At 34.8% G+C, this 27,751-nt stretch overlaps 1 protein-coding gene across 1 annotated transcript in view; it reads right to left on the reverse strand.

The window, feature by feature from the left end:
• Positions 1-293: 293 nt before the first annotated feature.
• The window catches only part of LOC107749012 (probable E3 ubiquitin-protein ligase HERC1), a 90,402-nt gene continuing 62,944 nt past the window's right edge, over positions 294-27,751 (reverse strand). The window contains exons 65-90 of the mRNA XM_016564060.1: positions 26,708-26,907; positions 25,565-25,679; positions 25,248-25,379; positions 25,063-25,164; positions 24,797-24,970; positions 23,258-23,569; positions 22,357-22,422; positions 21,795-21,920; positions 21,564-21,702; positions 20,264-20,445; positions 19,994-20,149; positions 19,776-19,898; positions 19,141-19,243; positions 18,764-18,933; positions 18,539-18,677; positions 17,251-17,417; positions 16,817-16,986; positions 15,788-15,953; positions 15,639-15,715; positions 15,179-15,431; positions 14,947-15,099; positions 14,506-14,811; positions 13,431-13,499; positions 3,462-3,589; positions 2,417-2,420; positions 294-374 (exon numbers count right to left, since the gene is read on the reverse strand). Of these exons, the coding sequence (XP_016419546.1) occupies positions 294-374; positions 2,417-2,420; positions 3,462-3,589; positions 13,431-13,499; positions 14,506-14,811; positions 14,947-15,099; positions 15,179-15,431; positions 15,639-15,715; positions 15,788-15,953; positions 16,817-16,986; positions 17,251-17,417; positions 18,539-18,677; positions 18,764-18,933; positions 19,141-19,243; positions 19,776-19,898; positions 19,994-20,149; positions 20,264-20,445; positions 21,564-21,702; positions 21,795-21,920; positions 22,357-22,422; positions 23,258-23,569; positions 24,797-24,970; positions 25,063-25,164; positions 25,248-25,379; positions 25,565-25,679; positions 26,708-26,907 (3,813 nt within the window). The remainder of the gene's footprint in view (positions 375-2,416; positions 2,421-3,461; positions 3,590-13,430; positions 13,500-14,505; positions 14,812-14,946; positions 15,100-15,178; positions 15,432-15,638; positions 15,716-15,787; positions 15,954-16,816; positions 16,987-17,250; positions 17,418-18,538; positions 18,678-18,763; positions 18,934-19,140; positions 19,244-19,775; positions 19,899-19,993; positions 20,150-20,263; positions 20,446-21,563; positions 21,703-21,794; positions 21,921-22,356; positions 22,423-23,257; positions 23,570-24,796; positions 24,971-25,062; positions 25,165-25,247; positions 25,380-25,564; positions 25,680-26,707; positions 26,908-27,751) is intronic.

The following is a 27,751-nucleotide window of genomic DNA, read 5'->3' on the forward strand; positions in this document are numbered from 1 at the left end:
TATCATCATAAACAACAGCTGCAAATACAATGTAAGTAAGAGTTTAACTTAGCCTTATAGACCGCTTCAGTGTATACTCTCAGAAACAAAACTAAAATGTTGAAATCATGTGTTGTCTATACAAGTGTTTACCATTATAAACACATGGCAGCGCATTACAAATACAGTTTGAATGTGATTTTTTCACTTGGCTCCTCAGGAAGCTGTATATCAGATGGACCAGAGTCAAAGACAGGAACACTCATGCATTTGAGCAGGACTGATGTGTCCAATTTCCAGTCGGTCGACGATCATCATCGGTCCAGGATCAGACCCACAGGGATACAGAAGTCTGTCACCCCGGTACCGACAGCACCGTCACACTCCAGAAAGTCCTAGACAACAAATCCTCACAACTCATTCTCTGTCTATGACTGTGCAGTGTGCCGTATGATGATGGATGGAACTTCAGCACAGGATCAAACTCCAGAACCACCGCAGAGCAGCTTTCAGGGTAGTTTAACCTCATATGGCTGCACTCACAGACCAAGCGGCAACCTCCCGCTCTCTCTCGTGAAGCCAACAAGGAAGTTACTTAAACTGTAATTCATCAACTGGCCGCTAGAGGCTGGCTGCAAAAGGGAGTCAATCCCATAGACTCCCCATGTTAAAATGCCCAACTTTACAGCAGAAAAAAACATGTTTACAGCCTGGTTCAAAAAATGATTTTGGTCTATATAGCTAATTTTGCCCTTCATGACAACTGTGAGGGGGGTGAATTTTTTTGTAACTCATCCGTTTAAATTATATTAAGCCTTAAAGTTCTGCATAATTAAGGGCATGGCCACTTGAGTGACAGGTGGATTGCCGCTGCTGTCACCACTGTCGAGCTAGGTGGGCGTGGCTTCACCAACCTGCTCCCGCCTCTTTGCCCATTTTCGATTATCCGGGAATGACGCGTGGTGACGCGCTGCCAAGATGGCGACTGCCGCCTGCGCCTACGGGTCTCTATGGGTGACGTCACGGACACTACGTCCATGTTTTTATACAGTCTATGTCACAGACTGATGCATAGTTTTAGGGTGACAGAGAGAGAGATAGAGAGTACTAGGAATGGGAGAACCCCCTCTCTTATTCCCTCTTTTTAATATCTCTCTCACTCTATAGCTCTCTTTTCCTCTTTTATTTAGACCCAGCTGGAGAGAAATCAAGTTCACCTTTAAAGCAGCAAGACTTGCGGCCTCAATGCATGAGCTGCACGCCTATATACACGCCAATAACAACTCCAGATAACAGACACACGCTCAAACCTCACACTCGCTCTCGCTGTAATTCAGTGACCTTTCACAACTCAATTCAGTGGTTGGCAGCTCAAAGAGAAAATAATGCTGTGGGTCAAAGACATGCAAATTGAACTAGCGCTGGAAATAAAGCCTGTGACTGCACGTTTAAACACAGCTGTGTGATCTGTTTGCTGAGGTCACACTCATGCAGTGTACGGCACAGGAAACTCAGAAGGAATTCTAATGACATCACAGGAAGTGGCATTAACACAAAGAGTTAAAAAAAAAATTTTTTTAATGTATTTATTATAAAGTAATAATTTTATATAATATACAAAAAAGGGTGAATTTATACTATGTATTGTAAATTGCAGTCTTATCAGAATATCAGAGAAGCATGATTAAAACTGTTATGTTGTTCCTCTTAATGTTGCAAATATTTTTAGCGATCTAAAACTTTCTGCTGTGCTCCATTGGGAAATTCAGGCACGCAACGGCTTTGGGAATTAATTAGTCTAAAAGTATCACATCAGAGATTCAGGAAACCCAAATAAAACAATCTTTACAACCTTCCCCTACTGGAAACTCGTGAAAAACTGATTTAAATCACAAAAGAATCAGAGCAGAGGGTGGAACGCAAGTAAAAACGGATCAGGCTATACAGGCTAATGATGTCCGGTTAATCAATTTCATGTAGATAGCTACTAATTTATGAACACCACAGTCTGTTTAGTTTAGATTGAGCATTTCTGTTTGCATTATACTTGGACTGAAAACCTGGCCAAATGGAATTCAGGAAATACAAACAAGGAGTTACTGGATAAATATTCACTAAACAAATCTAGATGCTAGAGTAAATTTGACCAGAAAATTCACTGGGAATGTTGAACAGATTGTCGATTTTTCCATAGTTTGATATGCTCAATCTACAAATGTTATCCATATTAAGACAACATTAACCTTCTGGAGTCAAAGGAGGCACCAGCATGATCACTTGGATTTTAATGAGTTTGTAATAACTATTTTGTCATTTGTATAAAATAAAATAAAATGAAATAAAATAAAGTCAATCAATAAGTATATGTGTGTATATACACACACACACACACACACACACACATATATATAATGTGTGTGTGTGTATAAAAACTCACATGGCTGTAATAGAATAGAAAAATAGAATACAATTTCATAATACACTAAAGCAATGTAAGTGTGAATTTATGTAAAAGATGTTATTATTATTATTATTATCATTATTATTTAAAGTAGTATAAAAAGCAATATGAAGAATTTATTACAAAATATAATGTAAAAAATAATAATTACCAAACTTTAAATATAATACAAAAAAAAATGTATTTGTATACAAATAATAATAATAATAATAATAACAACAACAACTTGTTAGTAATAGTATGTAGTATAGTAATAGTAATAGTTAGTATGGTAATAATAACATTTTCTTATATCTCGTAATATCTTAAAATATACTTTATCATTTTTAAAATGTTTCAATTTTGTTTAAATCATACTAATGATACTGTTTTAAATATTAATTATAAACAAAATAAAATTTTTTATAATTAAATAATACTTGTATATTTATGTGTTATTTGTTATAGTAAAGTTAATTTAATACACTTTAATCTATAATTTTTTTCCATAATAAAGATAATGTTTTAAATATTGATTATAAATATAATAATCATAATTCGATTTAAATTCACATTTATGTTATTTGTTATAGTATAGTTTGCTTACAGTAACTTTCATGTATTCAAACTTGAAACCTTGGGGACTAGAAATTGTTGTAGAAAAAAGGCACTTTTCAAGCCACACTTACTACCGTCTTAAGAAATCATCACATCCAAACGCCATTACTGACGATATAACCAAGATTATTGTCCGTCGCTTTGCTGCGAAACCCAAGTAAGCAGGTGTACATGTAAACTCAATGCAGAGCAAATGAGGTAAAAGCCCACATGGGGCTGCTGAGTGCTGTCATGAGGTAACAGGAGATGGAAGAGTCATTTGTCAACATCAGAAAGGAGACACAGAGCCAGGAGAGGTCAGTGCAGCTGTCAATCACTACTGTAATTATCCGAGTGGGCGGGGCTGAATATACCATGAGAGATTTCTCCTATTCCTCTCATTTCTTGCTCACAAAGCTTTTTAACTTCACCTGCTTCATGTTACCTAATCCGTGTCTTTTCATTCTCTGGGTAGGCTACAGCAGATCCAGTGGGGATTAGGTGAACCAGAACCTGCCTAGCCAATGAGAGCCAGAGACGGGGCTGTGCGAACAGGCCGTGGCCTCGTGCTGGCTGGGAACAAACACGGAGAACCACAGCTCAATCTCAATCAACACACTGGCCCCTACTGGACAGGAAAGCTACTGCAGTATTAATTGCACAGGCTTTCATTATTCATGCTGTGTAAGATATTCAAATCAAAGCAATAAGGCCTGCATCACAGAACAAAGAAACACTAATAGTGGAAACATTCACACAATAGCAGAATATGGATGTCAATCCATAGTAAATATATGAAAACAAACAAACAAAAATTCTATAATCACTTTACCACTTTAAATGTACAGGATGCATGAGTTTTTGCTCATCAAGGCTTTATGTGAATTTATTAGATCAATAATTCAGTAAAATCATTAAAAATGTGAAATATTACAATATTCTAAAACTATTCTCTATTTCAATATATATTAAAGGGGTCATATGATGCGATTTCATTTTTTCCTTTCTCTTTAGAGTGTTACAAGCTCTTGGTGCATAAAGAAGATCTGTAAAGTTGCAAAGACTAAAGTCCCATTCCTGTGATGTAAAGCTGAATTTTCAGCATCATTACTCTAGTCTTAGTGTCACATGATCCTTCAGAAATCATTCTAATATGTTGATTCGCTGAAACATTTCTTATTATCAATACTGAAATCTGTTTTTGCTACTTATTATTTTTGTGAACCATTGATAAATTTTTTTCAGTATCCTTTAATGAATAAAAAGTTCAAACGAAAAGCATTTATTTAAAAGTTTTTACTGTCATTTTTGATCCATTGAATTCATCCTTGTTGAATAAATAAATAAATATTAATTCTTTCAAAAAAAATCTTACTCATTCCAAACTTTAGCACAGCAGCGTACTATTTTAGACATTAACAAATGAGCATTTTAGACATTGACTCAAGCCTGAATTGACTGCTTGATACCTTTACAGCTTCACCACTTATGACATATCAGGGTCACAAAACATACAAAAAGGAACTGATGTTACACTCTAGAAAATGCTGGGTTAAATACAACCCAGTGCTGGGTAAAATAGGGACAAACCCAGCAATGCATATATACTGCATATTCCGCAAGTTAACTGTAAGGTGACATACAACACAGATCCATAAATAGCACTGTAGTAGGTGATGTTCTGATAAGTAAAATGAAATATGATGCTGATATATTCTAAACAAATAAATCATCAAGCACCACATTAATACATGCATACACAACATCTATTTCTGGCCCTCTGTGCATTCTTGCCGCCACGGCTCTATAAATAAAATAAGGAGCTCATTATGCATTCTATGAGAATAACTTAACAGTTCTCACTGGGAGAGATGGCAGGAGTCATAAATCTGGTCAGATCTCAGACACACACACACACTGGCACATAGTGGACACAAAATTGATATATAAATATATAATTAAACATATAAAATATAAAAAGGGGAAATATTGGGCAAAATCCAAGCAATATCTGAGCAATACCAAACAGGTCCACTATGGTTCTCAACTGGTGTGAATGCAATCAGGATTTCTTACATTAGAGATGACAACCACTTTTAATAACTTTTATATTCAGTAAATGAAGTTGACGTCTGAAATCAGTGGTTCTCAACTGGTTTTGTTTCAGGCCCCATATTACACATGTTTCAATGATCAAATTCAAGTCAAATCTACCAAAAACAGTACTGACATTGTCTAGCATACAAAATACAATTAATGCTTCCTGCAGCCATTCATTCATCTCACAAAATGCATTGTGGTCAGCACGCCATTTTTATTGTCATTGCAAATGAATCTGGCTCATATTTTCAATATTTGCAGAAATTTAGCATTACATCACCAATGGATCCTCTGCAGTGAATGGGTGCCGTCAGAATGAGAGTGCAAACATCTGATAAAAACATCACAATAATCCACACCACTCCATCAGTTAACATCTTGTGAAGCAAAAAGATGTGTGTTTGTAAGAAACAAATCCATCATTAAGGCATTTTAACTCGAAACCATCACATCTGGCCCTAATCCATAATCCATAATAACACTTCATCCAATGTTAAACTCCCCTGTTGTCCTCTCACATCAAAATTCACCAATATATTTGTTTAAAACTGTTTTAGCTTGTAAACAGTGCTTGATCGGCGCATATGTCTCTCCCGATTCAGATTAGACTCCTTTTTCACTGGAGTAAGCATTTATGGATTCATATTTTAGCCAGAAACAGTGGTTTGAAGGTAAAAACATTTTAATAATGGATTTGTTTATTACAAACATGCAACTTTTTCGACTGGTGTCGTGTGGATTACTTGTGGAATATTGTGATGTTTTTATCAGCTGTTTGGACTCTCATTCTGACGGCACCCATTCACTGCAGAGGATCCATTGGTGAGCAAGTGATGTAATGCTACATTTCTCCAAATCTGTTCTGATGAAGAAACAAACTCACGTACTCATCTTAGATGGCCCGAGATTTAGCAAATGTTCATTTTTGGGTGAACTATTCCTTTAAATCGAATGATTTTGCTATCTTAGCAATGCACAATTATATGGCTAATTGCATTTTTATTACTTACATTTGCTCTTTGCAACCTTCAGATCAGACCAGTTGAGAGACTCTGCCTTGAATATCTGATCTGATCCATTATTAGTTCATTTCTATAACAATTGCTGGTGTGCTCAGACAACCACATGATTCACTAGTGCACAATACCAAGAGCAGCCATCATCACATTCCCACAGATGAAAGAGTGACATGCACGCACACATGCAGTTGACTCCTTGTGCACGGGTCAGTTATGATGCGGCTTCTTACGGTGCATGAAGCCGAGCAGACGCAAGACTTCATTTCTGCATGCACAACACTATTGTCTATTATGATACCGATGCATTTGCATGTTTATTATGCAAACACATGCTATCTGAGCGCTCTTGCACACGCTGCAGTGTCTGTCACTGCGTGTGGAAGAGATGACGACGCATCCAACATTTCAAAGCATCTTCTGCAGCGAGTAAACATTAGCTTATGTGACCGCAGAGAGTATCGAATCACCTGCGTCACAGCCGGCCGTGTTGCCTTGGAAACAATGAGAGCGATGATGTCACGAAGACATCACATAGTGACCGCTCGTAGCTCCATCCAGTTGTGGCCTGCTTTTCAGTCACAAGTTCAGGACACACAGAACAAATGACAAAGGCACGCAGACTTACAAACAAACACCCACAAATCCTCTTCAGCTGTGCAAATAAAATACAATGAAATCACAACTTAAAACTTGCTTTGCATGGGTTGGTGTAGAGATAAAGAAAACCAATACAGAGAACATTATAAACGTATGACCAGTAGCTCTTCTGCATTACTTCTGGACTCATTTACTCATGTAGCTGCAATTTAATTTTCCTTCCTAGGTTTAAAACCACCTTTACAACAAGTACTGTGGCAGTACCATGGATGGGAATACGAGGATACTGTATGCTTATAAATGTCATTTAATTTCGGATACAATATGATTGTAGTAGTATTCTTGGCAGTCTTTTTTCCATCTAAATGTTATGGTACATGAATATGGTATTTTTTATGTGTGAGTGGGGCAAGCAGTGCTTTACGATTTACTTTAGTTGTCCTCTATGCAAGAGGTAAAACTAAAACGTATATAATTATATTAATAATTATATGTCAAGCTGCTTGTTTTCGAATGAATGTAGAAAAAAAACACACAAAGCAATAAAATCAAATAAAAAATATTAAAATATAATAAATATAAAATAATTATGACTTTAAATGTAATACTAAATGTAAGACAAAGTCTTATTGTGATGCACATTTTTTTTTTTCATATTTCAGCCAGGAAAATGTTTTCTGAATTCCATAAAACAATTTTAGCATTTTGTAATAATAACAGCATTTTAACAAAATCAATACACTTTATCCAAATATTATATATATATATATACCCTCTAAAAAAATGCTGGTATTTAACCCAGCCTTCTGGGTAGTAACCCAACCGCTGGGTCAAAACAACCCAATTGCTGGGTTTGTCCCTATTTTACCCAGCACTGGGTTTAGAGTGTATACATATATATATACATACACACACATATATACATATACATATACATATATATTTATTTTAAATCACCTATTGAATATATTTCTAGTCCTAAACATGTTTACTTTTGGCCAATGTTATTTTACTATCAGTGAGATACTATTATATTTTTTATTAATATATTGAAATTTTTTTTTACATATATTTTTCACTTCTGTTTTTGTCATTCGTTATTTTTAAATATGTTTACATAATTTGTAATTTTTATTTCAGTTCATTTTTAGTTTTACTGTCACATGAAAATGAAAAAGTAGATGAACTAAAATAGCTTACATAAAATAAGTTTTGCATTTTATTTTAGTTGATGCTTATTTTAAAGTAACACATTTTCTTTCAGGTTTTGTTAACTACATTATCCCTGCCCTTTGTTGTAATAATACATAGATAATCAAATAATTAATCTATTTATTCTAAATACATAAATGATTGTCACATTTGTATCTCTCAATCACAGACAGCTATGATGAGTTCTATTGAAATATATGGTCACATGACAAATATTAACTGTGCAGCACAGCTTACCCCACTCTCCCCTAAGCAATACAGTATTTGCATTCATTCACTTTAAGCTACAAAAATTGGTCTTTTTTGTACTCTCTCGCTCTCTCAGATCCTGTAGTTTGTACGGATTATAAATGACTCCGATATGCTGGAGGGAGTTCATTTCTCTCATAGATATATAAATGGGAACTCACCCACTTCTGTTTCCCCACGTGATTTCAAAGTTTCATGCACCTCAGCGTTATACACCTATGTTTCCTGGCCTCTTTCGGTCAGAGACACAGGGCTGACTGCCGAGTGGGTCACATCACACATTTGATTCAGACACACGAATGAAACTTCTTATTTAGAATAATTTCTTTCTTTCTCATTCTTGGTCTTTCTATGCGTGCAGTTCTTGCTCAGCAGTAATGTTTTGGTTTGACATTCTCCAATGCCCTTTCTAAATTTGTGCGCTGTGCCCGTGATAGATGAATGACCCTATAAAAACAGCCGCGAGCTGACGACTCCACCGTCCCTGGACCAGCTGCAAGGCTGCTGACTGCGGCGGGAATCTCACACAGGTACGTGCATATAGTAACAGATGCCTAATGAGGTCAGCCAGCAGCACAAACAAACATTCTGAGGAATGGGCTTCATGATGCGGATTCAGCAAACTGTAATTCACAGTGACAGCGGTACAATTAGGAGTTGTGCAGGTCATCAATCAACCAATAAAATTCACTAAAAGATGGGATAACGACAGAGCTGGACAACAAGGTCAGCTATTTCATCACCCTTAACTGAAACTTTTAGGTTCTCTCCTATCAGTGTTTCTTTAGTATCATTGAAACACTATTATAGTTTTTGTTACTATCGTGAATTATATTTTATTTTTATTATATTTTTTATATAATGTCACTTTAATTTTAGTTGAAGTTTTAGCAGAAACAAAATTTTAAAAAAGCACACACATCACTGGAAAAGCACTCAAATAGGGTGCTTGATAAAAATATTGATAATGTCAACAGGAAAAATAGCCTAGGAGCCCAAGTGTGCCAATGTTTTGTTGTTGTTTGTTCTTATTTCTTCTGTTTTTCATAGTTAAAGTTTTAGTCAGTTTGTTGTCTTTTTTGTCATTTTTATTTTATTTTTTATTTACATGTTAATGTCGTTTTTATTCTTTTTTTATTAGTTAATTTAGTTTTAATTATTTTACTTCAAAGTAAATTAAATATGTGTGTGTGTGTGTGTGTGAAAATTATTTATTATTAAACATAAGTACAGTAATAATTTTAAAAAGTATATATAATTTTTATATAAACAAACATTTAAAATACGTAAATAAACTACAAATATTTAAATAAAGTAAACTTTTTATTTTATTTCTTTTAATGTTTATTTTACTTCATTTATCGTGCGTGTTTGTATGTTATATATACATATATACACACACATATACAGTATATATATATATATATATATATGTGTGTGTGTGTGTGTGTGTGTGTGTGTGTATGTATATATATATATATATGTGTGTGTGTGTGTGTGTATATATGTATATTTATGTATATATGAAGAGTTTATTTGCAAAAACAGATAACTCTGCTTTTTTAATTTTCAAAAGTCATGTTTTTTATTATGTTATGTTTATAATGTGTTTTATTGTATTAGTAAGCTGTATTTTTTACCTAATCAAAATAACCCAACTGCAGTTTGATTGAGATTAATGGGAATGCACAATGAAAAAACATGATTTCTGAAAATAGTTAAAAACAGAGTTATCTAGTATCTTATCTATTTATTTATTATTACACATTATTTAGAATTATTACTGACAGGTTTAATTAATACATTTAAAAAATATATAATATAAAATTTGTATATAAAATATAAAAATAAACATGACCTCAAATAAAATAACATTTTACTATTATTTTTATTATTATATTATAAAGAAATTTTTACTTCAGTTACTTTGCATTTTTCAAAAAAAAAATTATTTTAGTATAACTTGATGTACCAAAATATCACAAACTGATATAAAATTTAATAAAATATATATGAACAAATATAAAAATAAAACAAGTATTTTAAATGACTAAAACTTTAAAATGAAAGTAGAAAAAATATAAAAATAAATCTGATTCAAAGTATTCATAAAAACGTCAAACATCACACAAATCACTTGGTTGTCCATCAAATAAATGGTCTCAGATGTCTATGTTGGTGCTTCTCAGTATTAATAAAGGCTAGTTCACATTTTGTCCCCAACAAACACTAACTTTCAACGGTTGCTGATGATTGTTGTGACAGTGTGAACTAGCATCAAGATGCAAATTGGTTCAGATTGTATGCTGTTACTCAAAACTCTGGCTACCTCCAAATGTGTTGATCTGAACACCGAAGAGCTTCCCAATGCATTACAGCGAGTTAAACTCAAGTCCATGCCATCAGCAGCAGCCTGAGTTGATGATTCTCCATGCAGACCTGCATGAACACAAGCTCTCGAATGCATCAAAGCAGCTGAGATCAGTGTTTCCCCTCCTCTCTTTGATCCTCTCAGTCATCAGTGGTGAGTTTCACTTCCTCCCATAATTCAATGGAGCAAGTCAAGGATGCTCATTATCACAATCGCTTTCCTCTCATCTCAGAGGACGGGTGGCATGCACAATTTATCAAAACGATAGCATCTCAGGAGGGGAACGAAACGCCCCTCTTTGTTCTAACGGTGGCCTGTGATTTTAAACCGGTTTGGCCCCTTCTGCCCGCGTTTTCCACCACATTTAGTTTGATTGTACCACTTCAATACTTAGCATAATCTGATTAGCTTTTGTTATGGGATTCATATGAAGAAAGATGGAGATAAATGATTTGTTTGTCTGAAAACAGGATTGTAATTGAGTAAAGAAACTAAAAATACGCTTGCGCTCAGCTGAATTATCGCAGCGTGATAAGACAGTGCTCAGCGTGATTACATGAGGTCATCTGATAGACCCTGCTGCTAATTGAATATAGAGTACAGTTAGTGGATTAGAGGTGGGGGGGCATTTTTACAACCCTATTTGTCCAAATAAACATGGGATGATAGAATCTGTAAAAATCTCATATGCATAACTTATATAGTTCCCACAAAAATTAAAAATGTTTTACACGAGTTGAACACAAAAGAAGATATTTTGAAGAATGTTGGTAACCAAACAGCCTGCTGGCAGCCACTGACGTATGGGGGAAAAAATGCTATGGAAGTCAATGGCTACCAGGCAACTGTTTGGTTACCAGCATTCTCCAAAATATCTTCTTTTGTGTTCAACAGAAAGAAAAAAAAAATCATACAGGTTTGGAACAACATGAAGGTGAGTAAATTATTTTTACTGAATTTTCATTTTTGGGTGAACTATCCCTTTAATTATCCAGTAAAACCGAAGATTTGAAAAAAATTCTGAAATACACTTTGACGATTTTTTTTTATTACGTATATATTAACAGAGACCAGCAAATGCGTCCTAATGGCTGAAACAAACTCTACATTCTTTGATTTTGAGTCGATTTTGCACTTGTGTATATTTCAGTTATAATGTCCACTTTACTTGCATGTGAAAATAGTCTCTTATGCGCACCAAGGTGGCATTTATTTGACCAAAAACACAGTCAAAACAGTAATATTGTGAAAAATTATTAAAATTTAAAATAGCTATTTTAACTGTGAATATATTTTAAAATGTAATTTATATATGTGATGGCAAGGCAGAATTTTCAGCATCATTACTTCAGTCTTCAGTGTCACGTAATCCTTCAGAAATCATTCTAATATGGTTCTCAAGAAACATGTCTTATTATTACTATAAAATAAATAAATAAACATAATGAAATAATATCAAATAAAACTGTAAAAAGTACCAACCAATTAATTATTCATTAGCCTAAAAGAACTGGCTCTTAAAGGTACAGTTCACCCAAAATTAAAGTTGTCATCGTTTACTCATCCTCAGGTTGTTCCAAATCTACAAAAATGTATTTCTTCTGCTGAACACTAAAGAATATATTCTGAAGAATATTGGTAACTAAACAGTTGCTGTTTTATGACTATGTAAGTCAATGGGGACCAGGAACTGGTTACCAGCATTCTTCAAAATACCTTCTTTTATGTTCCACACATTGAAGAAAGAAACTCATACAGGTTTCAAACAATATGAGGGTGAGTAAATGATGCCAGAACTTTCATCAGGCAGACTATCCTTTAAAGGGGTCATGTACTGACAAACCAAAATTCCCTTGATTTTTTGACATATAAGAGGTCATTGTACTATAAAAACATTCTGTAAGTTTCAGAACTCAAAACTTTCTCATTAGTCTAAAAACAGATTATATTGAAGGCGGTCTGCCAAAACGACAGATTGCGGAATGTTCTACTCTATGATGTAATAGTGTGGCTAAACACCGCCTCTGCAGAAGAAGATCAGTGCCTGCTTCTACATCGCTGCCTGTTTAGCTCCGCCCACCGATTTGCGCATAGTGTTTACGAGAGGCAAACGCAGGTCTATGCAGAAATCAAACTATAAAGTTAGCTCTGAAGGCAACAAGAAGCTGTGCAGTGCCAAGTTGTGGAAACACAGTCTTTGTGCTGCCTTCCTTCTGATCCCAACATTAGGAAAGTCGAGCTTTATTGTCATTCCGCTACATGTGGGGACATACAGTGGAACGAATTGTTGTGCCTCACAGGACCACGGTGCTACATAAAGAGTGGAAAGAGCGGATGAACTTTATTTTTAATAAAGTTCCAGACCGCGTCAGTAAGAACTCGGTCCTTTGTTCACTTCATTTTACCGCAGATTTGTTTACAAACAAGGCACAACTCGAAGCAGGATTTTCAAAAAGATTGAAACTAAAAGACGATGCTGTGCCGACTACATTGGATCCGACGGCAATGTCGCAACACAAGTGTTACTTGGTCACTATTGCTTTGTCTCTACAATCTGCCACACCTATTCAAACAGAGCGTTCCGATGAGGGGGGGAGGGGTTAAAAACAGGTCAGAAAATAGCCTATTACTTCAAAATTATGTTTTTGATGTAAAAAATCTTGATAACATTATAAGTGGACCTCAGTGAACAGTTCAAAATATAAAACAGAGGCAGTTCATGACCCCTTTAAGAATCATTTGTTTCAGTAATCAAGCTACATTGGTCGTGCTGAATGCATAGACTGTATAAAAACATGGACGTAGTGTCCGTGACGTCACCCGTAGGTTTCTGAAGAGCGTTTTTGAAGCTCAAAGTGGGCAGAGCCGGCCGTCGCCAGGGAGGAAGGCGCAGCTGGAAGAAGCATGTCTGGGCCGTAGGAAGTCCGTTCACAGGCTGTTGAGAGAACAAAGTGAGACTAAAGACCTGGGCCTGATCCCAGTTCACATACTGCCGTTAGGCATGGAAAGTACATATACATAATTAGCTAGGCTGATTGATCGGACGATATTTGCCAATACTGGCCAATAACTGTGACCATTTCTGTAACTTTTTAACAACAATTGACAAAATAACTGACAACATAATTTAAAAGTTTCCATTTTGGGGTGAATTTTAGTAAAATAATTGTTTACTAAATTATCATTTTATATTCAAAAGTTAATTCCATAAAGTATTTTTTCCTGTGTCCCTTTTCAGTTTTGAAATCTGACAACCCTTTCATATAAATGAACATTAATAGTCATATAAATAAAAATACATCTTTACAATTTTCCATTTTTGGGTGAATTTCAGTAAAATAACTCGAAATTCTAGATTTAAAAGGTCATTTCTTTAAACAATTTTTCCTATGTCTCTATCAGTTATGAAATCTAACTGACAACCTTTTCATATAAATGAACATTAAGAATCATATAAATAAAAATACATCATTTAAAAATGTTCCTGTTTTGGCTGAATTTTAGTACATTTTATATTCAAAGTTAATTTCATTATATAATATTAAAAAATTATATAACATTATATAATACATAAAATATTTTTTCTTGTTTAATTTTCAGTTACAAAATCTACTGACAACCTTTTTATATAAATAAACATTAATAATGAAAGAAATGAAAATACAACATTTAAAAATTTCCATTTTTGGGTGAATTTTAGTAAAATAATTTTCAATATTACATTCAAAAGTAAATTTCATTTTAGAAAATCACATTTGTCTACATCTAATTCGTTGTCATTCAATTCTGTTAAATTAAAAATTTTTGTAATTAACTAAAGTATATATATTAAATTATGCAGCTTTATTTAATTAAATTCATTCAATGTAATAATTCATTTTTTAATCTATTTTAATTAGTATATAATAAAGAGGATATTCTATACCTGACAGTAGCCTTACCCGATCAACTTTGATGATCTGAAATTTTTGTGTGATGTCTGCCGGATTGGATGGCAGTCTGGAACGTCCGGACACGAAGCGCAGGAACAGGACTCTCTCCTCATTGGTGAATTCCTCGAGGCTCTGCCACAGCCAGCCAATGAGCTGATGGCTGTCAGTAATGTCACGGTATCGTACCACCTTCTTCAACATTTCCACAGAGACCTCGGGCAAGCCACACACCAGCTGTTCCAGCTGTCGAGCCGTGAGCAGGGAAAGCAACGGGACTGGGATGATTGAGGACATGCCCTCCCTCACTGCTGCCACCTACATACACACAAAAACTGCGTTACCATTATGTACTGTCAGCATGCAAGATCAGTCTATATGAACTATTCCTTTAAGTGAGATGTATAGCCAAGATCATTTTAATTCTTAAGTGTCTGGAGGAGAGGCAGATACCTGTCTGTCCATCTCATGAAGTCTGTAGTACAAGGCTCTCTCCACATAATCGTTCCTGTTAGAGAATGTCAGAGGGACGTTATGCCCACCAGGAATCACCGGAACCAATGTGCCATCGGCACTGTGAGCCACAAACGAGTCCAGAGGGATCATCTACAAATCCAGAATAAAAGAGTGAGAAAGTCATGTCTGAATGGATGATCTCTGCTGGTCTCGGGTCTGTGTGCCTCACCACTGTGAAGTTTTCCTCATTGATCACGCTGTTGTCCAGGTGTAAAATGCCCTGAAGTGAGCGGTACGTGAGCAGGTCCACCTCCTCCAGGTCAGCGGCTGCCAGAGGAATACAGCACATCTGTTTCCACACCCACGGCGCCAGGTGCAGATCCAAGGGCTTTTTGGTTCGAATGGCCACCGCCATTAGGATCCCCAAGAAGCGAAACTGCACCATGTGATCATCCGAGGCTGCTGCTGAGTTCAGCAAGAACCTGTCCAGACAATGGAGGTTAGTAGTAAACAGTCTTTCTATTTAGAGCAAATAGAGTGCTGCAGGGATGACATATTTTTGTAGACCAAAATCAAGAACTACTGGGTTTTTGTTGAGGAAACCAGGGTGAAGCTACCTTCTGGTTTAGCCTACAAAAATACATAATCGCTATACATTCTGCTTATGCATTTCATCATCTACAACATACCTGTCCGTGTTGCTACCAACATCTGCAGAGCTGTTAGGAGTGTGAATGAGAAGCTCGACCACACCTGACTGCAACTCCTGGGAAAAGAGAATTCGGTTTTGGATGCCTGAACGTGAAAGCAACCCTCCCTTTTAAGAAAATGGACTTACCTGGCACATTTCGGTAATGGTGTCGTCAAAAACGCCGCCGGCGTCATCCGCCCCTTCTCCAACCAGCTTCACCTTCCATGCTCTGGAGGGCAGACGCAGCTCAGTAGGGTTCAGGTTCACCACCTGTTTGGCGATCTGCACGAAAATAGGCTTGCTAGAGCGCCCCCTGTGGATTGGAGGACAAGGTTAGGTACTTCAGGTAAATAGTTTAAATCTTGGCAAAAAAATATATATATATGTAGCTCAAACAGGCAGTTAACAAACACTGTCTATCAACTATCCATTTATACATTTCCTACACTTCCTGTGTTCCTGTAATCCAGTGGTTCTGAAACTTTTTGACTTCAAGGCCTAATAGTACATAGCAATATTCAAATGCCCTATGAATTTAAGTTTTTCATGATTAACTGGATAAGAATTATTATTTTTTAATTATTTACTCAATTTATACACAATAACTAGAAAATAACTAGAAAAATAAATATTCACAAAAATAGCCATGGAGTTATACTTTTTTTTTTATTTACAAAGAAAATCACACTTAAAAACAGTTACTGTGAATTAGACTTATCAAGAAATATCTTGATGTTTTTGCTGTATTTTGGCTTATTTAATGCTTAATTTGTCTTATTTTAAAACATTATTAAATGATATATATATATATATTTTCCTTCACAAGTACATTACATGGAGCTCAGGTTCAGAAAAGAATAATAATAATAATATTAATAATAGTGTCTATAAAATAATAATAATAATAATAAATATTGTTCATTATTACTATTGTAATACTCCACTGTAAAGTAATAATTACAAAAATAAAAAAGAAACACTCTGAAACGCTGAAAACACCAGCTCATGAGCTGCCTGCATGTAAAAGAACACAGTGCTGCATTTCGCTCAGAATCACGCAGCACATTTATTTATTTCATTAAATCACAGCCTTTTGACAGTACCGCTAATCCATTTTGTGATTTCGGTGAATTCGTGAATTTGATTAATTGTGCAGCCCTGGTTAAAAGCTCATACCTGGTGGAGATCCGTTTGACTGTAATCTGGGGACCGTAGGTCTTTCCCTGGGTCATGGTTCTGCCAATAGTGCGAACGAGAGGAAGTGTGTTGACTTTCGGGGACAGGAGGCCTCTGAGTTGGCCCTGTACGATGGCAGCGGTACCTGAGCTGTAGCGGGAAGCATTTACCTGGAAACCAGCCAGACAGTGACACTGTCAGACAAAACTTCTGCTCGGATATCGACCGACACAGACCTATTAGTCTGGAGGTAAAAATCAGGAACCGTAACAAGGAACACTTTCACACTGGACACAAAATCAGCTGAGCTTAGAAAATGATGAAAGGTTCTTGGCAGGGAGTCAGAGTACAGTTTTTTCCCAGTGAAACATCAGCAGCGAATGCTGTGATTCACGTGAATGTGTGTGTGTTTGTTTTATTATTGATTGGCGTACCTGACTGCGGGGGTCGAGGTTCAGAAGCCTCCAGGACTTGTACATAAGATCAGAGAAGTGGTACAGCACTCTGAGACGGGTGTTTAGCACTTCAGGGCTGCAGTCTTTGAGGGCGTTATACTGCGGAGGCACGGACTGAGGCAGACCCAGCTGTATCCCTGAACAACCTGCAAAATACACAGTCAGAGTTGTTGACATGAAATGCAAAAACAAATCTCACATCCAACCGCTGAGGAACTGATCCTAGAACAGATGTTCACTGATGAGGTCAGAGTCTGTGGAGATGTGAAGGTTTTTTTTTGCTTTTTGCTGAGATATGCTAGGATTCAGCAGAAACATTTTGCATATCTGAATTACAGGGTTTATAGCTTTTGACCAATATATTTTCAGGATTTTCTATGAGTCTGCCTGTTGTTTGTTGCTTCTGGATAAATCATATTTGTAGAGACTGTACTAAAAAGCAATTAGTCGATTAAATATTTTAGAGACAAGAATAACTAGAAAATATACAATACAATTCAAAAGTCTGGGTCGGTAATATTTATAAATATTTTTGACAGAAGGCCAAGGCTTCATTTATTTGATCAAATATAAATAAATATAATAAAATAAAATAGTAATACTGTCAAATATTATTACAATTTAAAATAGCAGTTTTCTTTTTAAATATATTTTAAAATGTAATTTATTCCTGTGATGCAAAGCTGAATTTTCAGCATCATTACTCCAGTCTTCAGAAATTATTATAATATGCTGATTTGCTGCTCAAGAAACAATTTATTATTTTTATTAATGTTGAAATCAGCTGTGCTGCTTATGTTGTGGAAACAACATAAGCGAACCAGGATTTTTAGGATAGAAAGTTCAAAATAACAGCTTTATTTGAAATAGAAACCTTTTGTAACATTATAAATGTTTTACTGACATTTGGTATATATAATGAATAAAAGCATTAATTTCTTTAAAAAATAATAAATCTTTTGGCCTGCTGGATGTGCGCACTTGAATTGTAATCTTTAAAAAAATTATAAATACTATACAAATTCATTGACATTTTTAGGATTTTGTTGATTTTTTTCTGTAAAAAACAAAAACATTTTTAATTTTTGAAATGTTAAAACTTTAATTTTTGCAATTTTGTTTCATAGTACCAATAAGAACGAACTTACTATTGAACAGTGCTAGTTGTATGGTCCATATAAGTAAACATTATTAGCTGTTACCCATGTAGATGATTTCAAACAGTTTACTTATGAAGTTCCAATGCAGCTCACTGATTTGTTTGTACCTGAAGCTCTGGTTGACAGAGCCGGTGTGGTCCAGGCCGAGGTATGACAGCGTCCAGCCGAGATCTGCCTGATCTTCTTGTCCTGTAGAGCAGTAACCAGAGTGGGCTCTTTGACAGGATTGGAATGGCCCAGACCCAGCTGCAATACACACAAAGAGGACATGAGCTCCACTAAATATTCACAGATTCTCAAATATCCACAGAAAACATCTTTGCTGACAGTACCTGGGCCTCACAGTTGCAGCCCCATGCATACACGTCTCCAGTGTTGGATAAAGCAAGGATGTGTTCACAGCCCACAGCAATGTCCTCAATGAAGACGCCCTCCAGAGCGGGAATGATCTGCGGCCGGTTGTGACTCTTCAGCATGGAGTCCGGCAGACCTATCAGACGCTCTGTGAAAACATACATGCATATAAGGGCTTTCTCAACATCACAAAGGTCATTTGAAAAACACACAGTCAGCTTTACGATCGAAATATTCTTTTGAGAGAAAAATTGGTTCAGACTAGAATCAAAATAGAGTAAATGTAAATGATGCCACATTTACACAAACGCATTTGGATGATGATGATGATGATGATGATTTCTGGAGGGTCTACCTTGGCCGAATGTGTAGACGTGTCCATCTTTGGCCAGAACCACTGAGAAATGTGTTCCACATCCAACCTTTTTAATGCCTTTATTGCAAAGAGCCTCCACTTTCTAACAACGAATAGAAACCCAGGACAATCAGCCAATGAAAAAAAAAACACACTGATTTTCAGAAGTTTGGGGTCAGTAAGACTTATTTTTTTGAAAGAAATTATTACTTTTATTTAGCAAGGATGCATCAAACTGATCAAAAGTGACAGTAAAGACATTTATAATGTTACAAAGCATTCAAATAAATGTTGTTCTTTTGAACTTTTAATTCATCAAAGAAAGTTTTGTCAATAATAAGAATGTTTCTTGTGCACCAAATCAGCATTTGAAGACACACTGAAGACTGGAGTAATGATGCTGAAAATTCAGCTTTGCATCACAAAAATTAATTCTATTTTAAAACCTCTTAAAATAGAAAACAGTTATTTTGAATTGTATTAATATTTCACATAATTACTGTTTTTACTGTATTTTTGGTCAAATAATTGCAGCCTTGGTGACCACAATATTCATCTTTCAAAAATATGAACAAATCTTACCAAATTCAAACTTTTTGAATGAAAATGTACCTGATCAATCAGTAAGACTGTACCTGTGGGTAGCATTTCACTGTACATGGTCCAATACCCAGTTTACCATAATCACCGTCTCCGAAAGCCCACACGCTCAGGCCGTCTGATGACAGGACCAAAGTATGATTGATACCACATGACACCTAAACACGACAGAAAAGGTCATCTTCACTCATCACGCGCTGGTCAAAGGTCATATACGCACATTAGAATGAAAGTCCAAACAATGAAGAAGCACCTGTCCAATGTGGTACCCATCCAGTGCTGTCACTCTCTCCGGGACCATCTTGTTTGAAGTTGACCTTTGACCCAAGCGTCCAGAATCTCCACTGCCAAAGGTGAAGAGTTTTCCGTCCGCTGTGATGACGGCTGAGTGTTTGAACCCACACGCCAGCTGAAAGAGGGAAATGATGTTCAAATGAAATCTGATCATGTCAGAATCAGAAATCTTCTGAAATCTGATCATGTGATGGTTTTGGTGATTATCTTGGACAGTCATTTTCTTTACCTGCACCACTTCCTCTCCCTGCAGAGCCTCGATCTGTTTGGGTCGCCTTTGCCTTTCACTGTTCCCGTGGCCGAGTTTCCCATAATCCCCATCACCCCAGCTGAACACCTCTCCGGTCTCAGTGAGAGCCAATGAGTGGCCATCAGACCCGTATGATGTCACCAGCTGAGTCACTACATAACCTATTAGGGAAAAAAATGACATGTAATAGATGCAATATATATTACATGCATTTTTATATATGCATGAGTTCAAGTTTAGATAATAATAATATTTTATAGGTCATTATAATTATTAATTATTATTATTATATAGTTACAATAAGTTATTAGAAAAATATATTAAGAGGTCATTATTATTATTATTATCAATTATATTATTATTATTACCTAAACTATTATTAATTATATAATTATAGTTACAGTATAAGTTATTAGAAAAATATAGATAGAGGTTATTAAATAATAAAAATAATAAAATTATTAATAAAATAATAATAATAATAATTTTTTATTTTATTTTTTTGTTTTTAAAAATAAGACTTCTTTTTGAAAAAAGTATTACAAAAATATTTTAACCTAAACTATTATTAATTATATAATTATAGTTTCAACAAGTTATTAGAAAAATATAGATAAAGAGGTTATTAAATAATAAAAATAATAAAATAATTAATATAATAATAATAATAATAGACAATAATAATAACAATAATAATAATCATCATCATCATCATCTTAATCTTATTTCCAATATATAACAAATAATAATATAATCTTATTCCCAGCACAAGTTTAATACAATGTGTTAAAATTCAGATAATAATAATAATATTTTATAGGTCATTATTATTATTTATAATTACTATATAGTTACAATGTTATTAAAAATAGATTAAAAGTATGTTATTATTAATAATAATATAAATATTATATTATTATTATTATTATTATTGTTGTTATTTATTATTTATTATTATATTGTTTGCTGATCATGTTATTTGTTATTATCAAGTTGTTTATTTATGTTGGTTTTTGTATGTTATTATTATTTTATTAATAAAATAAAATATATTTTTTTATTTAATTGACAGCCACAGTTATATGTCACTTTAAAAAGCTCTAAAATGAGATGAAACTTTCATGTATTCATTAAATAAAACTAATATAAGACTTTTTTATGTGAATTAACTCTTACTATTTTCAACCTTTTCCCCCAGATTTAATGTGTAAATTACATCTGTGTACTACACATATTACTGGCACTGGCCTGAAAACAAGTTTGCTGTGGTTTGCATTACCTTGTAAAGCTGAGATGATAGTTGGGGTGTAGAGGTCGTCTGAGTTACCCTGTCCGAGTCGCCCGTAACTGCCCTCCCCTACAGCCAGAACCGTACCGTTAGCCTGAACCAGGAACGTGCAGTTCTGACCGCACACAACCTAGCAGAGATAAATGGAGAGAACATCTCTTTTTAAATGAACATGTAAACTTTTTGTGGTAGCTTTGCATGTGTTTTGTGTTGATAATCTACCTGTTGAGTCTGCGAGAGAGAGGGAGCGAGTGTGGGCACAGACGCGCTGGTTCCAGCATCCGCCAGCTGCCCGTGACGTCCGTTACCCCACAAATACACCTCACTTTTACCACCCTGCTGCCAGTCCTGTCAAAACCACAAACATGACTTTATTAGATTAAAAAAAAAAGATGTTTAAAGCACTGTTAAATACAATAATATTTCCTTTATACACATTACAAAAACATTATTCCTTTAATGCAATCTCAAGCCAATTTAGCAAGCTGTAAAAGTAAAATAGGCATAGAGATATGCTTTAAATAATGAGGAAAGGAGTTTTATGTAAAGTAGAGACAGGTTTTGTGTGGCGCTGGCTGCTAGGGTTTGTGAGGGGTAATTTATAAAAGCTGAATGAATAAAAACACGTGAAGAGTGATAAAAATCTGCCTGAAAGAACAATGCTGAACACAGGGGCTATACTGACAGAGACGAACGAGGGAGATGAAGGAAGATCCGGATGTCTTAACACACACTTCCACATATCTGCTAAACCTCACACACGTTCAGGAACACACAGACTTACTTCAGGTCTGCTGGTCGCCCAGGACATGAGCTGTTCATCCATCATGAAGGTCCATTTACTGTTGTCCTGGAAGGAGAACAAAAGACCCTTTGCATAAATCAAAATAACCTTTAAGGGGCATATTGTGGAAAACAGGATTTTCTGAGCTCAGCTAAGGAATTCTGGTGTCATTGAAATACTATTATAGATTTTATTAATATTTTGAACCAGTTTAGTTAAAGTTTGAGTAATTTTGTTGTATGTTTTGTACATTACACATTAGTCATGTACATGTTTTTATTTATTTTTATTTCAGTTTTAGTTTTAGTTATTTTAATACATCAACAAACTAAACTGAAAAATGTTGCCTTAGCAACTAGCTGAAATATATATTTTTAAATATATTTATTTTATTTAAATAATAAAAATGTTTATTGTTGTTTTCATTTTAGTTTCAGTTTTACCTTACTATAATACACTGTAACGAATCATAATACAACATTTAATTCCAAAAATAACATGAAAATCAGAAAAAATATAAAAAGGTTAAAGGAAAAACTATAAAATAAAAATTTTATATATATTAGTTTTATACTTTACTGCATTTTTTCCCATACTGATTGCACTAGTATTGTCATTATTTTCATTGTTTCCTTTTATGCTTACTTAGTCTGTCATTTTTTATTATTTGACTTGACTTTGAATTTCTTTTTTTCATTTTAATCCTTATGTATTTCTTCTTTTCTTAAAAGTAAAGCAGCAAAAACAGCTCATTTAATATTCCAAGTGTCAAAACAAGAGTCAAAAAAGGTCTCGAATAAATGATGTTGTTTTTTTGTGCAAAGAAACCTTACTAACATTATAAGCAGATATACAAATATCCTTCAAGTATTTCACAAGGATTAATTCCTTTGCATCTTACCAATGGTTTGGTCAACTCCGTGGATCCAGAATGATGGAATTCAGGTGCAATGAAGGATTCTGGGAAGGCGGTGCCACGAGCAAACGCCTCTGCGCTCTTCACTGTGGTTGAATAGATGGAAAGCCAGTTCCACTCTGAGGGGCAGAAGGATCCAGGGGCCCCGTCCTGATCCGGCCCCGGCCCCGTCCCGCTGTGATGAGGCGGTCTGGGCTGACGGCACAGTAACTGATCCAAAAAGAGACCCATGGCCAGAGTGGCCAGACTCTGAAGAAAGGCACTGTGGGTCAACTGATCGCCCGCCATCACATGACTCTGAGGAACAACACACACATGAAAGGATATGATTTTATATAATATCTATAATGCACTGAGAATACCATTTTCATATAAATAATTATGGAATAATTAAGGTTTGTTGTTTAAAGAAGCTCACCAAAAATACAGTAAAAACAGTAATACTGTGAACTATTATGAATACTGTGAAATATTACGTCTATTTTAATACATTTTAAAACATAAATTGATGAAGTAGGAAGTAAAACTAGGTGGCACTGAGGTGATGTTGACCCAGAGAGCTGCAGTGTAACTGACTGACTCTGGTCTCTCCTCAGCAGACTGCAGATTGCAGGAGATCTCTGCTGTTTAACCGAGGACAATAATGAGCTGTTAATAGAGACTGTTAAGTGAAACTCTGCAGCAAAACTGGGCAAAGAGTCAATATGCCAGCAGAACAAACTGAGCCTCAGCAGAAACTCAGACTGGATCAGAACTGAGGCAAATATGTACAGTATGTGTCAGTTATTCTAATGAAATGAATACAGTTATGTCATTTCTACAGCATTCTAGAAGACTTCAAGAACTCATTTCAAAACAAAGCGCACTTCTACAGATTTTCCTGTTTTATAAGCACATTTTATGATCAAAATCTACCCATAAAGGTACTCCAAATTAATTTAAATGGAGTATAATTGTATTTCAATTAACATCTTTTCAGCATCAAATGTTATATTCATGGAAAACTCAAAAATAATAAAATGTAAAATGATAATAATATCACTTTAATGAATTGATACAATAATTTAACATTATATTTACAAACAAACAAAACAAAAATAAATAAAAAATAACAACAATAACATTTACATAAAATCTTTCAATTTGATATCTGATAAAAAAGATTGAATATCTCCTGAATATTTTTAATTTTGTATGTGACTATATTTTGTAAATATTAGCAATTTTTCATTTAATTTGATTTGTATTTTATTGGCCGATATCAATTAGAAAAATGATAAATAGAAAATAAAATAGTCGAGTGCGGATATAAGTATTTTTGCCGATTTTGTTATTTAGATTACTATCTAGCACTAACTTAAAGGGATAGTAAAAGATCATAGCAAAATTTCCCCCTTTGAGGCCATAATTTTTTTAAATATAGTTTTCCCTAGTCTTTAGTGTGTTTATTTATTCTTTGTCTTTTAAAAAATAACAGATTTAGTGAATGTTGAGTTTTCAGTTTTGATGAGAAACTGCATGTACCTTCTCATAGTTGTACTGCTCCTGAAGCAATGTGGGAAGGCGCTCAAGAAAGACGGCCATGCAGGGGGCACGATTCAATCCCAGAATGCCCTGACTGCGTAGAACGGAACGGCAGGAGGCCAGAACGTGATTCTGAGAGATCCAGTCCGGGGTACAGCGAATTAGCAAAACATCCTGAGATAGGAGAAACAGAATTAAACATTACTTACATATTTTTAAATTAAACATGAACCGAATTAAACACTTTTTCAGAAAGTGTTCGGTACCTTTGATCTTCCAGAACAAGCGGTCACCCCTATGTGTGGGATCCAGGTGGTACAAACCACAGAGCCCATTCCTGTAACCACAGTCTGCAGGACCGAACCATCCTAGAACACAGGGGAGTTACAATCAAAAACAGGAGCTTTGTAAAGCTAATAAAAGAAATACCTATAAGAAACGTTTGACTCACCCTGAGAGACCAGATGTTGAGCACCCCTCCGATTCCTCCAGACACGAGTGCAAGTCCACTGGGACAAAATGACAGGGTCTTTACCGCAGTAATGTGTCCACTCAGGCGGAACACACATTTAGCATTGCCTCGCTAAACCACAAAAAACACACACACACTCAGCTTCCTTAAACTGTCCTAACAAACTCCAAAAAATACATTTAGTGACGAATAATCTAACAGTAAGAAAGTGAATTAAAAGGCGAGTTTAAACAGGCAATAAATAAGAAGGCTAAATTATCTCCCCAAAAAACAAAACAAAAATAAATCATTCTGACCTTGATGGCACTGCTCTTGTCTTGGCTGGTAGACGGGGTGAGGAAATTGGGCACCGAGACATTAGCGCCACCTTGAGGAAGATTCCACACATACAGGAGGCCATTTTGACATCCACTGAGGAAATAAAGGAACATCTTAACATTTAGATGATGGATTAGACACCTGTGCATCCTTGAGTACCAATATAACCGATAAATGCCTACATATCCTAAAAATACTTCATGAAGTACTCATTTAAAGCTCTCCTCTGAGATATCTTGTACCCAATCTTCACGTTAATGGTGTGAAAAATAATAATAGTGCCATTTTATACACTTTTGTAACATTTTAAGACCACTTGATTTGATTCTTACTTATAATGTTAATGTTTCTCCCACCAAAGTCGCCATTTAATTTTACACTTTTTCGTCTATTTTCCACCCTTTCTTTGACCTTTAGGTTTTTACTTCTGTTCTAAAAGTTCTTTTACTATCTATTATCTAAATGAATGTCACAGCTCTTATTATGAACAATTTACCTGTGTATTTGTTATTTTTAATACATTTTTAAATTGTATTGTTGAATTAAAATGTCACGCTGTTTTTTTTTATTTTTTATAATTTGTTACACTCTGATTTGTCATAATATCGAAGAAAAATCTGTTGCTACCTGGGTTATTATAGCTGACAAAAAAAATAAAAATGTTACTTTAATGAAATATAATATAAAAAAACTTCCATTGATGAAATATAATATAAAAAACTTCCATTGCAACATTTCTCATTTAGTTTAACTTGATGTCCTAAAATAAATGAAACTAAAACTGAAATAAAAATTCATTAAAACTATACAGACATATTTAAAAACAACAAAAACACACAACAAAATTACTAAAACTTTAACTAAAATTAATATGAAAGTAGAAAATATTTTTTAAAAATTCCAAAATATTAACAAAAACTGTACTAGCGTCTCAGTGATACTATAAAATAACACTGGTTTCTATTTCCATTGCATTGCCATTTTAAGAATTCTACATGTAAATGGCTTTTTTGGGAGTGAAATGAGTAGTAACACCCCCAACAATTTGCTAAATACTAAAGTAGGTGGGCATCTGGTTCTGAAAATCGCTGTGATGATTATTAAGCATATGGCACACTTACACTGCCATCATAAGACGAGGCTCCGGTCCTCTCCCGGGCAGAGGGCACCAATCGGCCGTGTTGACTGTGCCCGTGTGGAACAGAGAGTGGAGGGTGAGCCACGCACCGCTGGCACGACCCCAGATCTTCACCACCTCAGAGCGACCCACAGACAGCAGCAGATGACCGGTAGGGTCCCACCTGAGCGCACTCACACTCTCCTGTGAACATAAAAGCATCAAAACATATGGGTTTATTTGTGTCAAAGTATGTGTTCAGTTTCAATCTGTCTGAAATGTGTGAAGAAACCCAATTCATTTCATTCATTCAGTTCATTTGGTTTGTTCAGGTCATCATTCAAAAGTTTCCCAAAAGTCTCCATGTTGCATTTTATCGAATGAAAACATGTATTTTTGTAATGAAATGCACTACAGTTTAAAGGTTTATGGGTCGCCAGATTTTATGTTTTTGAAGGAATTCTCTTATTCTCAGCAAGACAAAAGTACAGTAGAAACAGCAATATTGTGAAATACTACTGCGATTTAAAATAACTTTTTTTCTATTTGAATATATTTTAAAATGTAATTTATTCCTGTGATGCAAAGCTGAATTTTCAGCATCATTACTCCAGTGTCACATGATCCTTCAGAAATCATTCTAATATGCTGAATTGGAGCTAAAGAAACATATTATTAATGATTATTATTTATTATTATTATTATTACACAACTGTTGAAAAGAGCTGAGCTGCTTAATATTTTTGCAAATAATTATTTGTGTAACAATACATTTATTTGAAACGCAAATCTTTTGTAACATTATAAATGTCTTTACTATCACTTTTGATCAATTGAATGCACCTTTGCTGAATAAATGCATTCATTTTGTTAAAAATATATTAAAAAGTATATACATATATACGAGTCAAAGACGAAAAAGGGTTGAAGCATAAAAACAATACTGCTTGAAATTGTTGTTGTTTTTCTAAAAAAAAAGAAAGAAAAGTAATTCATGTAATTGTATTTTTGTTTTTGTTTTTCTGAGCAAAAAATAAATATCATACAT

Source organism: Sinocyclocheilus rhinocerous, unplaced genomic scaffold, assembly GCF_001515625.1.
Source record: "Sinocyclocheilus rhinocerous isolate Xijiao unplaced genomic scaffold, SAMN03320098_v1.1 scaffold260, whole genome shotgun sequence".
Taxonomy (NCBI): domain Eukaryota; kingdom Metazoa; phylum Chordata; class Actinopteri; order Cypriniformes; family Cyprinidae; genus Sinocyclocheilus; species Sinocyclocheilus rhinocerous.